The following is a 16,032-nucleotide window of genomic DNA, read 5'->3' on the forward strand; positions in this document are numbered from 1 at the left end:
GGCGTTAGTGACAGACGCAAAAGAATCACTGGATTCTATTCCGACATGATCGAGAACCGACAGCTGATTAGCCGTGCTGTGACAGAGCACGTTGAACATTTTCACTGAGAGGACGGGATTGTAGCCACTGACAATGGTGATGCCCAACATACAGCTTGCCATGGAAAGGAGTAAGAAGGATTGGATGAAGACAGTAGGAAAGCAGAGAGACGGAAGGGACAAAGCATCTCCATACGCTTATCTGAAATTCTCACCAATGAATTACATAAGTATCTCTATCTTTATTTTATGTTTTATTTATCTTTTAATCATTAATCCTCCATAACCATTTGAATCCGCCTGACTGAGATTTACAAGATGACCATAGCTTGCTTCATACCAACAATCTCTGTGGGATCGATCCTTACTCGCGTAAAGTTTATTACTTGGACGACCCAGTGCACTTGCTAGTTAGTTGTGCGAAGTTGTGATAAAGAGTTGAGATTGCAATTGAGCGTACCATGTTGATGGCGCCATTAATGATCACAATTTCGTGCAGCAAGTTTTTGGCGCCGTTGCTGGGGATTGTTTGAGTTTGGACAACTGACGGTTCATCTTGTTGCTTAGATTAGGTATTTTTCTTCAGAATTTTTAAGAATTAATTCTAGAGTTTCAAGGTGATGTTTTCATCATCACCAAAGCTGATTGATTCTCATCAATTTAGCTCTTGAATGTAATGTCCTGCTGAAGCTTGGCTAGCCATGTCTAATTTCTTTAGACTAAAGCTTTAGACTAACATTGCATGATTCCTGGAATTCTTATTAAAAATTTTGAATCTCTTTATTTTCTTTTCCACATAATTTTCGAAAAATACAAAAAATTATAAAATCTTAAAACCAAAAATAATTTTATGTTTCTTGTTTGAGTCTAGTGTCTAATTTTGATTTTGGTGTCAATTGCATGTTTCTGTTCTTCTTGCATTTTTCGAATTCATTCATGTGTCTTCATTAATTTTCAAGTTGTTCTTGATGATTTCCTTGCTTTGATCATTAAATTCTCTTGTCTTGAGTGTTTTGTTGTTTCTCATATGCATTCTCAATTTGTTAGTGTCAGTAGTATACAAACTTCTAAGTTTGGTGTCTTGCATGCATTGTCTATTTGATTTTAGTTGCATTTTGATTATTCCTCATCATTAAAAATTCAAAAAAAAAATTTAATTTGTGTCTTTTCAAGTCAATAATACAGAGAATTGAAGATTCAGAACATACAGCAGAGGAACTACACAGAAAAAGCTGGGCGTTTGATGAGCGGATAATTTGTATGCTTTTTGGCATTGTTTTTAGTATGTTTTTAGTATAATCTAGTTAGTTTTTAGTATATTTTTATTAGTTTTTAGCTAAAATTTACTTTTCTGGACTTTACTATGAGTTTGTGTGTTTTTCTGTGATTTCAGGTATTTTCTGGCTGAAATTGAGGGTCCTGAGCAAAAATCTGATTCCGAGACCAAAAAGGACTGCAGATGCTGTTGGATTCTGACCTCCCTGCACTCGAAGTGGATTTTCTGGAGCTACAGAAGCCCAATTGGCGCGCTCTCAATGGCGTTGGAAAGTAGACATCCTGGCCTTTCCAGCAATATATGATAGTCCATACTTTGCCCAAGATTTGATGGCCCAAACCGGCGTGGCAAATCAGCCTCAGAAATTCCAGCGTTAAACGCCGGAACTGGCATAAAACTTGGAGTTAAACGCCCAAACTGGCATGAAAGCTGGCGTTTAACTCCAGAAAAGGTCTCTACACGAAAATGCTTCATTGCTCAGCCCAAGCACACACCAAGTGGACCCAGAAGTGGATTTTTACGTCATTTACTCATTTCTGTACACCCTAGGTTACTAGTTTACTATTAATAGGATCTTTTGACATTGTATCAGAACCTTATGACCTCATGACATTTTTTATACATTTCTTTGTGTATTTCCACGGCATGAGTCTCTAAACCCCATGGTTGGGGGTGAGGAGCTCTGCTGTGTCTTGATGGATTAATGCAATTACTACTGTTTCTCATTCAATCATGCTTGCTTCCATTCTAAGATAATACTTGTTCTTAACCCGGATGAATGTGATGATCCGTGACAATCATCATCATTCTCAACTATGAACGCGTGCCTGACAACCACCTCTGTTCTACCTTAGATTAAGTAGTTATCTCTTGGATTCTTTAACCGGAATCTTCGTGGTATAAGCTAGAACTGATGGCGGCATTCAAGAGAATCCGGAAGGTCTAAACCTTGTCTGTGGTATTCTGAGTAGGATTCAATGATTGAATGACTGTGACGTGCTTTAAACTCCTGAAGGCGGGGCGTTAGTGACAGACGCAAAAAAATCACTGGATTCTATTCCGGCCTGATTGAGAACCGACAGATGAATTCCGCTATGCTGTGACAGAGCATATGCAATCGCTTTCACTGAGAGGATGGGAGGTAGCCATTGACAACGGTGAAACCCTGCATACAGCTTGCCATGGAAGGAGACTTGCGTGTTTGAAGAAGAAGACAGTAGGAAAGCAGAGATTCAGAAGATGGAGCATCTCCAAACCTCAACCTATTCTCCATTACTGCAAAACAAGTAATCATTTCATGTTCTTTTGCTTTTCACAATCAATCCTGATAATTTCTGATATCCTGACTAAGATTTACAAGATAACCATAGCTTGCTTCAAGCCGACAATCTCCGTGGGATCGACCCTTGCTCACGCAAGGTATTACTTGGACGACCCAGTGCACTTGCTGGTTAGTTGTGCGAGGTTGCAAAAGTGTGATTGCAATTTCGTGCACCAAGTTTTTGGCGCCGTTGCCGGGGATTGTTCGAGTTTGGACAACTGACGGCTTATCTTGTTGCTTAGATTAGGACTGTTTTATTTTTGTTGGTTTAGAGTCTTTTAGTTGAGTCTAGTTTCATATTTTAAGTTTGGTGTCAATTGCATGCTTTTGTTTTTCTTTTAATTTTCGAATTTGCATGTTTTTAGTCCCTTTTTGATTCATAAAAATTCTAAGTTTGGTGTCCTCTTAGTGTTTTTCCCTTAAAGATTTTCGAAAAAATTAGTGTTTGATTTTCTAAAATTTTAAGTTTGGTGTCTTTTTGTGTTTTTCTCTTTCCTCTTTTCAAAAATCAAATCTTTTTCATAAAAATTTTTCAATCATATCTTTTTAATTGCTAATCTCAAAATCTTTTTAATTAACTAATTGACTCAGTTCTCAATTTGCTTTGATCTTGCTTTCTTTTTAATTTTCGAATTTTTTTTTATTTTAATTTCCTTTTGTTTTATTTTATTTTTCGGTTAATTCAAAAAAAATAATAAAAAAAATAAAAAAAAAACTTTACTTGTGAATCCATATCATATTCCCTTTCTCCATCATGGACCTAAGTGGAATTGAACAGTCCAGAAGGACTCTGGGGTCATATGCTAACCCCATTACAGCTGCATATGGGAGTAGCATATGTACACCTCCCATCAAAGCAAGCAGCTTTGAGCTAAATCCTCAACTCATTATCATAGTGCAGCAAAATTGCCAGTATTCCGGTCTTCCACAGGAAGAACCTACTGAGTTTCTGGCAGAGTTTTTACAAATTGCTGACACAGTACATGATAAAGAGGTAGATCAGGATGTCTACAGGCTATTACTGTTTCCATTTGCTGTAAAAGATCAAGCTAAAAGGTGGTTGAATAACCAACCTACAGCAAGCATAAAGACATGGAAACAGTTATCAGACAAATTCCTGAATCACTTTTACCCTCCAAAGAGGATGACACAGCTAAGGCTGGACATCCAAGGCTTTAAACAAGAGGATAATGAATCCCTTTATAATGCCTGGGAGAGGTTTAGAGGTATGCTAAGGAAATGTCCCTCTGAAATGTTTTCAGAGTGGGTACAGTTAGACATCTTCTACTATGGGCTTACAGAAAAAGCTCAGATGTCTTTAGACCACTCAGCTGGTGGATCTATGCACATGAGGAAGACAATTGAAGAAGCTCAAGAGCTTATAGACACTGTTGCTAGAAATCAATATTTGTACTCTAGCAATGAGTTCTCTTCAAAAGAGGAAGTCATGGCAGTAGCCACTGATCCTAATCTTCAAGAACAGATGATTGAGCTTAATCAACAATTGCTCCTGATGACAGAACAGTTAGCAGAATTTAAAGAGATGCTCATTGAAACTAAAGTTGCTAACAAGAACATGGAACTGCAGTTGAATCAAGCAAAACAGCAGATATCTAAACAGATAACAGAAGAATGTCAAGCAGTTAAATTAAGGAGTGGGAAGACACTGAATAACACTGCTCAAAGTAGCAAAAAGTCAGTAAAGGAACAATTGACAGGGGATAGCCAAACCACTATCCAAAATCCCTCTGAGGACAGTAAGAGCCCAGAGAGGAATGCTATTGGCGTTCAAACGCCAGAAGAGGAGGGAAAGCTGGCGTTAAACGCCCATTCTCTGCCCAGTTCTGGCGTTCAAACGCCAGAAAAGGGGGAAAAGTTGGCGTTAAACGCCCATTTTCCACCCAACCCTGGCGTTCAAATGCCAATGGGGAATCAGACACCTAAGAGTGCTGATAGTAACCCCTCTAAAAAGGCTTCTCCAACCACTTCTGTAAGGAATAAACCTGCAGCATCTAAGGTTGAAGAATATAGAGCCAAGATGCCTTATCCTCAAAAACTCCGTCAAGCGGAACAGGATAAGCAATTTGCCCGCTTTGCAGACTATCTAAGGACTCTTGAAATAAAGATTCCGTTTGCAGAGGCACTTGAGCAAATACCTTCTTATGCTAAGTTCATGAAAGAGATCTTAAGTCATAAGAAGGATTGGAGAGAAACTGAAAAAGTTTTTCTCACTGAAGAATGCAGTGCAGTCATATTAAAGAGCTTACCAGAGAAGCTTAGAGATCCTGGAAGCTTTCTGATACCATGCACATTAGAGGGTTCTTGTACCAAGAAAGCTCTATGTGATCTTGGGGCAAGCATCAATCTAATACCTGCATCCACTATCAGAAAGCTTGGGTTGACTGAAGAAGTCAAACCAACCCGGATATGCCTCCAACTTGCTGATGGCTCTATTAAATATCCATCAGGCATAATTGAGGACATGATTGTCAAGGTTGGGCCATTTGCCTTTCCAACTGACTTTGTAGTGCTGGAAATGGAGGAGCACAAGAGTGCAACTCTCATTCTAGGAAGACCTTTCCTAGCAACTGGACGGACCCTCATTGACGTCCAAAAAGGGGAATTAACCCTGAGAGTTAATGAGGATGAGTTCAAGTTGAATGTTGTCAAAGCTATGCAGCATCCAGACACATCAAATGACTGCATGAGCACTGATATTATTGACTCTTTGGTGGAGGAGGTCAATATGGCTGAAAGTCTTGAATCAGAGCTAGATGACATCTTTAAAGATGTTCAGCCTGATCTGGAGGAACTAAAGGAAATAAAAGAAATTCTGAAAACTCCTCAAGAAGAAGACAAACCTCCTAAACCAGAGCTCAAGCCACTACCACCATCCCTGAAATATGCATTTCTGGGAGAAGGTGACACTTTTCCAGTGATCATAAGCTCTGCTTTAAATCCACAGGAAGAGGAAGCACTAATTCAAGTGCTAAGGACACACAAGACAGCTCTTGGGTGGTCCATAAGTGATCTTAAGGGCATTAGCCCAGCAAGATGCATGCACAAGATCCTATTGGAGGATGATGCTAAGCCAGTGGTTCAACCACAAAGGCGGCTAAATCCAGCCATGAGGGAGGTGGTGCAGAAAGAGGTCACTAAGTTACTAGAGGCTGGGATTATTTATCCTATTTCTGACAGCCCCTGGGTGAGCCCTGTCCATGTTGTCCCCAAGAAGGGAGGCATAACAGTGGTTCATAATGAGAAGAATGAACTGGTTCCTACAAGAACAGTTACAGGGTGGCGCATGTGTATTGACTACAGAAGGCTCAATACAGTCACCAGAAAGGATCATTTTCCTTTACCATTCATAGACCAGATGCTAGAGAGACTAGCAGGTCATGAATACTACTGCTTTTTGGACGGTTACTCAGGTTACAACCAAATTGCAGTAGATCCTCAGGACCAAGAGAAAACAGCATTTACATGTCCTTCTGGAGTATTTGCCTACAGAAGGATGCCTTTTGGTCTGTGCAATGCACCTGCAACCTTTCAGAGGTGCATGCTCTCTATCTTCTCAGATATGGTAGAGAAATTTCTGGAAGTCTTTATGGATGACTTTTCAGTATTTGGAGACTCATTCAGCTCCTGCCTTAACCATCTAGCACTTGTTCTGAAAAGATGCCAAGAGACCAACCTAGTTTTAAACTGGGAAAAATGTCACTTTATGGTGACTGAAGGGATTGTCCTTGGGCATAAAATTTCAAACAAGGGAATAGAGGTGGATAAGGCAAAGGTAGAGGTAATTGAAAAATTACCACCACCTGCCAATGTTAAGGCAGTCAGAAGCTTTCTGGGGTATGCAGGATTCTACAGAAGGTTTATAAGGGATTTTTCAAAAATTGCCAAACCTCTGAGTAATCTGCTAGCTGCTAACACTCCATTTATTTTTGATAATGAGTGTCTGCAGGCGTTTGAGACTTTGAAAGCTAAGCTGGTCACAGCACCAGTCATCTCTGCACCAGACTGGACATTACCATTTGAACTAATGTGTGATGCCAGTGACCATGCCATTGGTGCAGTATTGGGACAAAGGCATGGTAAGCTTCTGCATGTCATTTATTATGGCAGCCGTATCCTAAATGATGCACAGAAGAACTACACAACCACAGAAAAGGAGTTACTTGCAGTGGTTTATGCCATTGACAAGTTCAGATCTTATTTAGTGGGATCAAAAGTGATTGTATACACTGACCATACTGCTCTTAAATATCTACTCACAAAGCAGGATTCAAAACCCAGGCTCATAAGATGGGTGTTGCTTCTGCAAGAGTTTGATATAGAAATAAGAGACAGAAAAGGGACAGAGAATCAAGTAGCTGATCACCTGTCCCGGATAGAACCAGTAGCAGGAGCATCCCTCCCTCCTACTGAGATCTCTGAAACCTTTCCGGATGAGCAACTGTTTGCTATTCAGGAAGTTCCGTGGCTTGCAGATAGTGCAGACTATAAAGGTTCTCCTTCTGTAACCATGGAGAGGAAACATGAAGAGCTCCTCTCAAAACAGAGTCAAACAGAGCCCCCACAGTCAAACTCTAAGTTTGGTGTTGGGAGGCCACCACCAACTTCTAAGTTTGGTGTTGAACCCCCACATTCAAACTCTAAGTTTGGTGTTGGGAGGTTCCAACTTTGCTCTGAGCCTCCGTGAGGCTCCATGAGGGCCCACTGTCAAGCTACTGACACTAAAGAAGCGCTTGTTGGGAGGCAACCCAATGTTATATTTTATCTAATTTCCTTTGTTATTTTATTTTTTCTATAGGTTGATGATCATGAGAAGTCACAAAATCAATTGAAAAAGCAAAAACAGAAAGAAAAATAGAAAGAAAAACAGCACACCCTGGAGGAGAACTTGCTGGCGTTTAAACGCCAGTGAGGCTAGCAGATGGGCGTTTAACGCCCAGTCTGGCACCATTCTGGGCGTTTAACGCCAGAAAGGGGCACCAGACTGGCGTTAAACGCCAGGAATGGGCACCAAGCTGGCGTTAAACGCCAGAAATGGGCACCAGCACGGCGTTTAACGCCAGAATTGGCTAAAAACGCATTTTTGCATGCCCTTTGGTGCAGGGATAACTTTTCCTTGACACCTCAGGATCTGTGGACCCCACAGGATCCCCATCTACCCCACCACTCTCTCTCTTCTTTCTTCTGTTGCTCGAGGACGAGCAAACCTTCTAAGTTTGGTGTGGTAAAAGTGTTGCTTTTTGTTTCTCCATAACCAATTATGGCACCTAAGGCCGGAGAAACCTCTAGAAGGAGGAAGGGGAAGGCAAAAGCTTCCACCTCCGAGCCATGGGAGATGAAGAGATTCATCTCAAGGGATGCACTTTCCTCCACAAAACTATTGGGGGCAAATCAACACCTCCCTAGGAGAATTGAGTTCCAACATGGGACAACTAAGGGTGGAGCACCAAGAACATTTCATCCTCCTCCATGAAATTAAAAAAGATCATAGGATCATGAGAGAGGAGCAACAAAGGCAAGGAAGAGACATTGAGAAGCTCAAGCACTCCATAGGATCTTCAAGAGGAAGAAAAAGCCGCCATCACTAAGATGGACCCGTTCCTTAATTTCCTTGTTCTTTATTCTTCTATTTTTCGAAATCTTTATGCTTATGTTTATCCATGTTTGTGTCTTATTACATGATCATTAGTATCTTAGTGTCTATGCCTTAAAGCTATGAATGTCCTATGAATCCATCACCTCTCTTAAATGAAAAATGCTTTAATCAAAAGAACAAGAAGTACAGGATTTCGAAATTTATCATTGAAACTAGTTGAATTAGTTTGATGTGGTGACAATACTTTTTGCTTTCTGAATGAATGCTTGAACAGTGCATATGTCTCTTGAATTTGTTGTTTTGAGAATGTTAAAAATTGTTGGCTCTTGAAAGAATGAGGAAAAAGAGAACTGTTATTGAGGATCTAAAAAATCATTAGACTGATTCTTGAAGCAAGAAAAAGCAGTGGATATAAAAAAAAATTTCGAAAAAAAAAGAGAGAAAAGAAAAAGAAAAAGAAAGAAATAAAGTTGTGATCCAAGGCAACAAGAGTGTGCTTAAGAACCCTGGACACCTCTAATTGGGGGCTTTAGCAAAGCTGAGTCACAATCTGAAAAGGTTCACCCAATTATGTGTCTGTGGCATGTATGTATCTGGTGGTAATACTGGAAGACAGAGTGCTTTGGGCCACAGCCAAGACTCATACACTAGCTATGTTCAAGAATCATTATGCTTAACTAAGAGAATCAATAACACTATCTGAGTTCTGAGTTCTTATAGATGCCAATCATTCTGAACTTCAAGGGATAGAGTGAGATGCCAAAACTGTTCGGAGGCAAAAAGCTACTAGTCCCGCTCATCTAATTGGAGCTATGTTTCCTTGATATTTTGGGGTCTATAGTATATTCTCTTCTTTTTATCCTATTTTGATTTTCAGTTGCTTGGGGACAAGCAACAATTTAAGTTTGGTGTTGTGATGAGCGGATAATTTGTATGCTTTTTGGCATTGTTTTTAGTATGTTTTTAGTATAATCTAGTTAGTTTTTAGTATATTTTTATTAGTTTTTAGCTAAAATTTACTTTTCTGGACTTTACTATGAGTTTGTGTGTTTTTCTGTGATTTCAGGTATTTTCTGGCTGAAATTGAGGGTCCTGAGCAAAAATCTGATTCCGAGACCAAAAAGGACTGCAGATGCTGTTGGATTCTGACCTCCCTGCACTCGAAGTGGATTTTCTGGAGCTACAGAAGCCCAATTGGCGCGCTCTCAACGGCGTTGGAAAGTAGACATCCTGGCCTTTCCAGAAATATATGATAGTCCATACTTTGCCCAAGATTTGATGGCCCAAACCGGCGTGGCAAATCAGCCTCAGAAATTCCAGCGTTAAACGCCGGAACTGGCATAAAACTTGGAGTTAAACGCCCAAACTGGCATGAAAGCTGGCGTTTAACTCCAGAAAAGGTCTCTACACGAAAATGCTTCATTGCTCAGCCCAAGCACACACCAAGTGGACCCAGAAGTGGATTTTTACGTCATTTACTCATTTCTGTACACCCTAGGTTACTAGTTTACTATTAATAGGATCTTTTGACATTGTATCAGAACCTTATGACCTCATGACATTTTTTATACATTTCTTTGTGTATTTCCACGGCATGAGTCTCTAAACCCCATGGTTGGGGGTGAGGAGCTCTGCTGTGTCTTGATGGATTAATGCAATTACTACTGTTTCTCATTCAATCATGCTTGCTTCCATTCTAAGATAATACTTGTTCTTAACCCGGATGAATGTGATGATCCGTGACAATCATCATCATTCTCAACTATGAACGCGTGCCTGACAACCACCTCCGTTCTACCTTAGATTAAGTAGTTATCTCTTGGATTCTTTAACCGGAATCTTCGTGGTATAAGCTAGAACTGATGGCGGCATTCAAGAGAATCCGGAAGGTCTAAACCTTGTCTGTGGTATTCTGAGTAGGATTCAATGATTGAATGACTGTGACGTGCTTCAAACTCCTGAAGGCGGGGCGTTAGTGACAGACGCAAAAGAATCACTGGATTCTATTCCGGCCTGATTGAGAACCGACAGATGAATTCCGCTATGCTGTGACAGAGCATATGCAATCGCTTTCACTGAGAGGATGGGAGGTAGCCATTGACAACGGTGAAACCCTGCATACAGCTTGCCATGGAAGGAGACTTGCGTGTTTGAAGAAGAAGACAGTAGGAAAGCAGAGATTCAGAAGATGGAGCATCTCCAAACCTCAACCTATTCTCCATTACTGCAAAACAAGTAATCATTTCATGTTCTTTTGCTTTTCACAATCAATCCAGATAATTTCTGATATCCTGACTAAGATTTACAAGATAACCATAGCTTGCTTCAAGCCGACAATCTCCGTGGGATCGACCCTTGCTCACGCAAGGTATTACTTGGACGACCCAGTGCACTTGCTGGTTAGTTGTGCGAGGTTGCAAAAGTGTGATTGCAATTTCGTGCACCAGCGTTTAAAACGCCCAATGAAGAAGAAAAACTGGCGTTTAAACGCCCAAAAGGGTAGTGTTTTGGGTGTTAAACGCCAGGATGGCACAAGAGGGAAGATTTTGTTTTCAATTCAATTTTTTTTTTAAGTTTTCAAAATTTTGCAAAAATCAAATCTTTTTCAAATCATATCTTTTCAATCATATATTTTCAAAATCAATTTCTTTCCATTTTCAAAAATACTTGCTAACAATTAGTGATTTGATTCAACATTTCAAGTATGTTGCCTTTTCTGTTGAGAAAGGTTTAATGTTTGAATCATATCTTTTAAATTTCTTGTTAGCCAAGTCATTAATTTTAAAAATCAAATCTTTTAAATTGTTTTTCAATCATGTCTTTTCAATCAAATCTTTTTAAAACCATAACTTTTCAATCATATCTTCTTAATTACATCTTTTTCAAAATAGTTTTCAATCAAATCTTTTGATTTCTAATTTCAAAATCTTTTTCAAAAATCATTTTATTTCTTTCCCTATCTTAGTTTTCGAAAATCAATTACTATTTTTTTCAAAATTTCTTTTAATTCACTTTAATTTTCGAAAATTTCTTCCCCTCTTCTCACATCCTTCTATTTATGGACTAACACTGCTCCTCAATGCACAATTCGAACTCTATCTTTCTTGATAAGTTCGAATTCTTCTATCTCTTCCTTCTATTTTTCTTTTCCTCTGACACTTCAAAGAATCTCTATACTGTGACATAGAGGATTCCATATTTTCTTGTTCTCTTCTCTTTCATATGAGCAGGAGCAAAGACAAAAGCATTCTTATTGAGGCTGACCCTGAACCTGAAAGGACCTTGAAGCGAAAGCTAAGAGAAGTTAAAGCACAACTCTCTGTAGAGGACCTAACAGAAATCTTCAAAGAAGAATAACCCATGGCAGCCGAAAACAACAATAATGCCAACAATGCAAGGAAGGTGCTTGGTGACTTTACTGCACCTACTCCTGACTTCTATGGGAGAAGCATCTCTATCCCTGCCATTGGAGCAAACAACTTTGAGCTTAAGCCTCAATTAGTTTCTCTAATGCAACAGAATTGCAAGTTCCATGGACTTTCATTGGAAGATCCTCATCAGTTCTTAGCTGAATTCTTGCAAATCTGTGACACTGTTAAGACTAATGGGGTTGACCCTAAGGTCTACAGACTTATGCTATTCCCTTTTGCTGTAAAAGACAGAGCTAGGATATGGTTGGACTCACAACCTAAAGAAAGCCTGAACTCTTGGGAAAAGCTAGTCAATGCCTTCTTGACAAAGTTCTTTCCACCTCAAAAATTGAGTAAGCTTAGAGTGGAAGTCCAAACCTTCAGACAGAAGGAAGGTGAATCCCTCTATGAAGCTTGGGAAAGATACAAATAATTGATTAGAAAGTGTCCCTCTGACATGCTTTCTGAATGGAGCATCATAGGTATCTTCTATGATGGTCTATCTGAACTGTCCAAGATGTCATTGGATAGCTCTGCTGGAGGATCTCTTCATTTGAAGAAGATGCCTACAGAAGCTCAAGAACTCATTGAAATGGTTGCAAATAACTAATTCATGTACACTTCTGAAAGGAATCCTGTGAACAATGGGACAAATCAGAAGAAAGGAGTTCTTGAGATTGATACTCTGAATGCCATATTGGCTCAGAAAAAAATATTGACTCAGCAAGTCAATATGATTTCTCAAAGTCTGTCTGGAATGCAAGCTGTACCAGGCAGTACTAAGGACGCTTCATCTGAAGAAGAAGCTTATGATCCTGAGAACCCTTCCATGGAAGAGGTGAATTACATGGGAGAACCCTATGGAAACACCTATAACCCTTCATGGAGAAATCATCCAAATCTCTCATGGAAGGATCAACAGAGACCTCAACAAGGTTTCAACAACAATAATGGTGGAAGAAACAGGTTTAGCAATGGCAAGCCTTTTCCATCATCTTCTCAGCAACAGACAGAGAATTCTAAGCAGAGCCACTCTGACTTAGCAACCATGGTCTCTGATCTAATCAAAACCACTCAAAGTTTCATGACTGAAAAAAGGTCCTCCATTAGAAACTTGGAGGCACAAGTGGGTCAGCTGAGTAAGAAAGTTACTGAACTCCCTCCAAGTACTCTTCCAAGCAATACAGAAAAAAATCCAAAAGGATAGTGTAAGGCCATCAACATGGCCGAATTTGGAGAGGAGAAAGAGGCAGTGAGCGCCATTGAGGAAGACCTCAATGGACATCCACTGGCCTCCAATGAGTTCCCTAATGAGGAACCATAGGAATCTGAGGCTCACACTGAGACCATAGAGATTCCGTTGGATTTACTTCTGCCATTCATGAGCTCTGATGAGTATTCTTCCTCTGAAGAGGACGAAGATGTCACTGAAGAGCAAGTTGCTAAGTACCTTAGAGTAATCATGAAGCTAAATGACAAGTTATTTGGTAATGAGACTTGAGAGGATGAACCCCCTTTGCTCACCAAAGAACTGGATGACTTGACTAGGCAGAGATTACCTCAAAAGAGACAGGACCCTGGGAAGTTCTCAATACCTTGTACCATAGGCACCATGACCTTTGAGAAGGCTCTGTGTGACCTAGGGTCAAACATAAACCTCATGCCTCTCTCTGTAATGGAGAAGCTAGGGATCTTTGAGGTGCAAGCTGCAAGAATCTCACTAGAGATGGCAGACAATTGAAGAAAACAAGCTTATGGACTTGTAGAGGATGTTCTGGTAAAGGTTGAAGACCATTACATCCCTGCTGATTTCATAGTCCTAGAGACTGAGAAGTGCATAGATGAATCCATCATCCTTGGCAGACCCTTCCTAGCCACAGTAAAGGCTGTGATTGATGTTGACAGAGGAGAATTGATCATTCAAGTGAATGAAGAATCCCTTGTGTTTAAGGCTCAAGGATATCCCTCTGTAACGATGGAGAGGAAGCATGAAGAACTTCTCTCAAAACAGAGTCAAACAGAGCCCCCACAGTCAAACTCTAAGTTTGGTGTTGGGAGGCCACAACCAAATTCTAAGTTTGGTGTTGGGAGGTTCCAACATTGCTCTGAGTATCTGTGAGGCTCTATGAGGGCCCACTGTCAAGCTACTGACATTAAAGAAGCGCTTGTTGGGAGGCAACCCAATGTTATATTTATCTATTTTCCTTTGTTATTTTATGTTTTCTATAGGTTGATGATCATGGGAAGTCACAAAATCAATTGAAAAAGCAAAGACAGAATGAAAAATAGAATGAAAAACAGCACACCCTAGAGGAAAACCTTGCTGGCGTTTAAACGCCAGTAAGGGCAGCAAATGGGTGTTTAACGCCCAGTCTGGCACCATTCTGGGCGTTTAATGCCAGAAAGGGGCACCAGACTGGCGTTTAACGCCAGAAAGGGGCACCAGATTGGCGTTAAACGCCAGAAAAGGGCACCAGCCCGGCGTTTAAAGCCAGGATTGGCAGAAGGAGCATTTTTGCTTGCCACTTGGTGCAGGGATGAATTATCCTTGACACCTCAGGATCTGTGGACCCCACAGGATCCCCACCTACCCCACCACTCTCTCTCTTCTTCACCCACTCACCAATCACCTCAATACCTCTTCCCCAAAAACCCCTCACCTATCAAACCCCACCATTCTCTTCACCACTCACATCCATCCTTCATAAAACTTCACCTACCTCACCATTCAAATTCAAACCACTTTCCCTCCCAAACCCACCCATAATAGCGGAACCTTACCCCTCTCTCCACCCCTATATAAACCCATCTTCACTCCTTCATTTTCACACAACCTACACACTACTTCTCCCCCTTGGCCGAATAACAAAGCCGCCTCCATCTCCTCTATTTCTTATTCTTCTACTCTCTTCTTTCTTCTTTTGCTCGAGGACGAGCAAACCTTCTAAGTTTGGTGTGGTAAAAGCATTGTTTTTTATTTTTCCATAACCATTTATGGCACCTAAGGCCGGAGAAACCTCTAGAAAGAGGAAAGGGAAGGCAAAAGCTTCCACCTCCGAGTCATGGGAGATGGAGAGATTCATCTCAAGGGTGCATCAAGACCACTTCTATGAAGTTGTGGCCATGAAGAAGGTGATCCCCGAGGTCCCTTTCAAACTTAAAAAGAGTGAATATCCGGAGATCCGACATGAGATCCGAAGAAGAGGTTGGGAAGTTCTTACCAACCCCATTCAACAAGTCGGAATCTTAATGGTTCAAGAGTTTTATGCCAATGCATGGATCACCAAGAACCATGATCAAAGTGTGAACCCGAACCCAAAGAATTGGCTTACAATGGTTCGGGGGAAATGCTTAGATTTTAGTCCAGAAAATGTAAGGTTGGCATTCAACTTACCCATGATGCAAGGAGATGAACACCCCTACACTAGAAGGGTCAACTTTGATCAAAGGTTGGACCAAGTCCTCATAGACATTTGTGAAGAGGGTGCTCAATGGAAGAGAGATTCAAGAGGGAAGCCGGTTCAACTGAGAAGGCATGACCTCAAGCCCGTGGCTAGGGAATGGTTGGAGTTTATCCAACGCTCAATCATTCCCACTAGCAACCGGTCCGAAGCTACTATAGACCTGGCTATCATGATTTATAGCATCATGATTGGAGAGGAAGTAGAAGTTCATGAGGTTATATCCCAAGAACTTTATAAGGTGGCGGACAAGTCCTCTACCTTGGCAAGGTTAGCCTTCCCTCATCTCATTTGTCACCTCTGTAATTTAGTTGGAGTTAACATAGAGGGAGACATCCTCATTGATGAGGACAAGCCCATCACTAAGAAAAGGATAGAGCAAACAAGAGATCCCACTCATCATGAAATCCCTGAGATGCCTCAAGGGATGCACTTTCCTCCAGAAAACTATTGGGAGCAAATCAACACCTCCCTAGGAGAATTGAGTTCCAACATGGGACAACTAAGGGTGGAGCACCAAGAACATTCCATCCTCCTCCATGAAATTAGAGAAGATCAAAGAATCATGAGAGAGGAGCAACAAAGGCAAGGAAGAGACATTGAGGAGCTCAAGCACTCCATAAGATCTTCAAGAGGAAGAACAAGCCGCCATCACTAAGGTGGACCCGTTCTTTAATTTCCTTCTTCTTTATTTTTCTATTTTTTTCGAATTTTTTTATGCTTATGTTTATCTATGTTTGTGTCTTATGATCATTAGTGTCTTAGTGTCTATGCCTTAAAGTTATGAATGTCCTATGAATCCATCACCTTTCTTAAATGAAAAATGTTCTTAATTGAAAAAGAGAAGAATTGCATGAATTTTGAATTTTATAACAGATTAATTATTTTGATGTGGTGGCAATACTTTGACT

The 16,032-nt window shown here is 40.5% G+C and overlaps 1 protein-coding gene, 1 non-coding gene and 1 pseudogene across 2 annotated transcripts; 2 read left to right on the top strand and 1 right to left on the bottom strand.

The window, feature by feature from the left end:
* Positions 1-1,285: 1,285 nt before the first annotated feature.
* LOC148550077 (uncharacterized) lies at positions 1,286-6,611 on the top strand. The gene is made up of 2 exons (XM_088495926.1): positions 1,286-6,121; positions 6,604-6,611. The coding sequence occupies exons 1-2, from the start codon at positions 3,391-3,393 to the stop codon at positions 6,609-6,611; spliced, it is 2,739 nt and encodes a 912-aa protein (XP_088352052.1). The 5' UTR covers positions 1,286-3,390.
* Positions 6,612-12,015: 5,404 nt separating this feature from the next.
* LOC148550078 (small nucleolar RNA R71) lies at positions 12,016-12,123 on the bottom strand. The gene has a single exon (XR_015898382.1). It is a non-coding gene; the product is annotated as a small nucleolar RNA R71 (small nucleolar RNA).
* Positions 12,118-13,779, top strand: LOC148550079 (uncharacterized; annotated as a pseudogene).
* Positions 13,780-16,032: the final 2,253 nt, after the last annotated feature.

Source organism: Arachis ipaensis, chromosome B8 (assembly GCF_059453495.1).
Source record: "Arachis ipaensis isolate K30076 ecotype BB chromosome B8, ASM5945349v1, whole genome shotgun sequence".
NCBI lineage: Eukaryota > Viridiplantae > Streptophyta > Magnoliopsida > Fabales > Fabaceae > Arachis > Arachis ipaensis.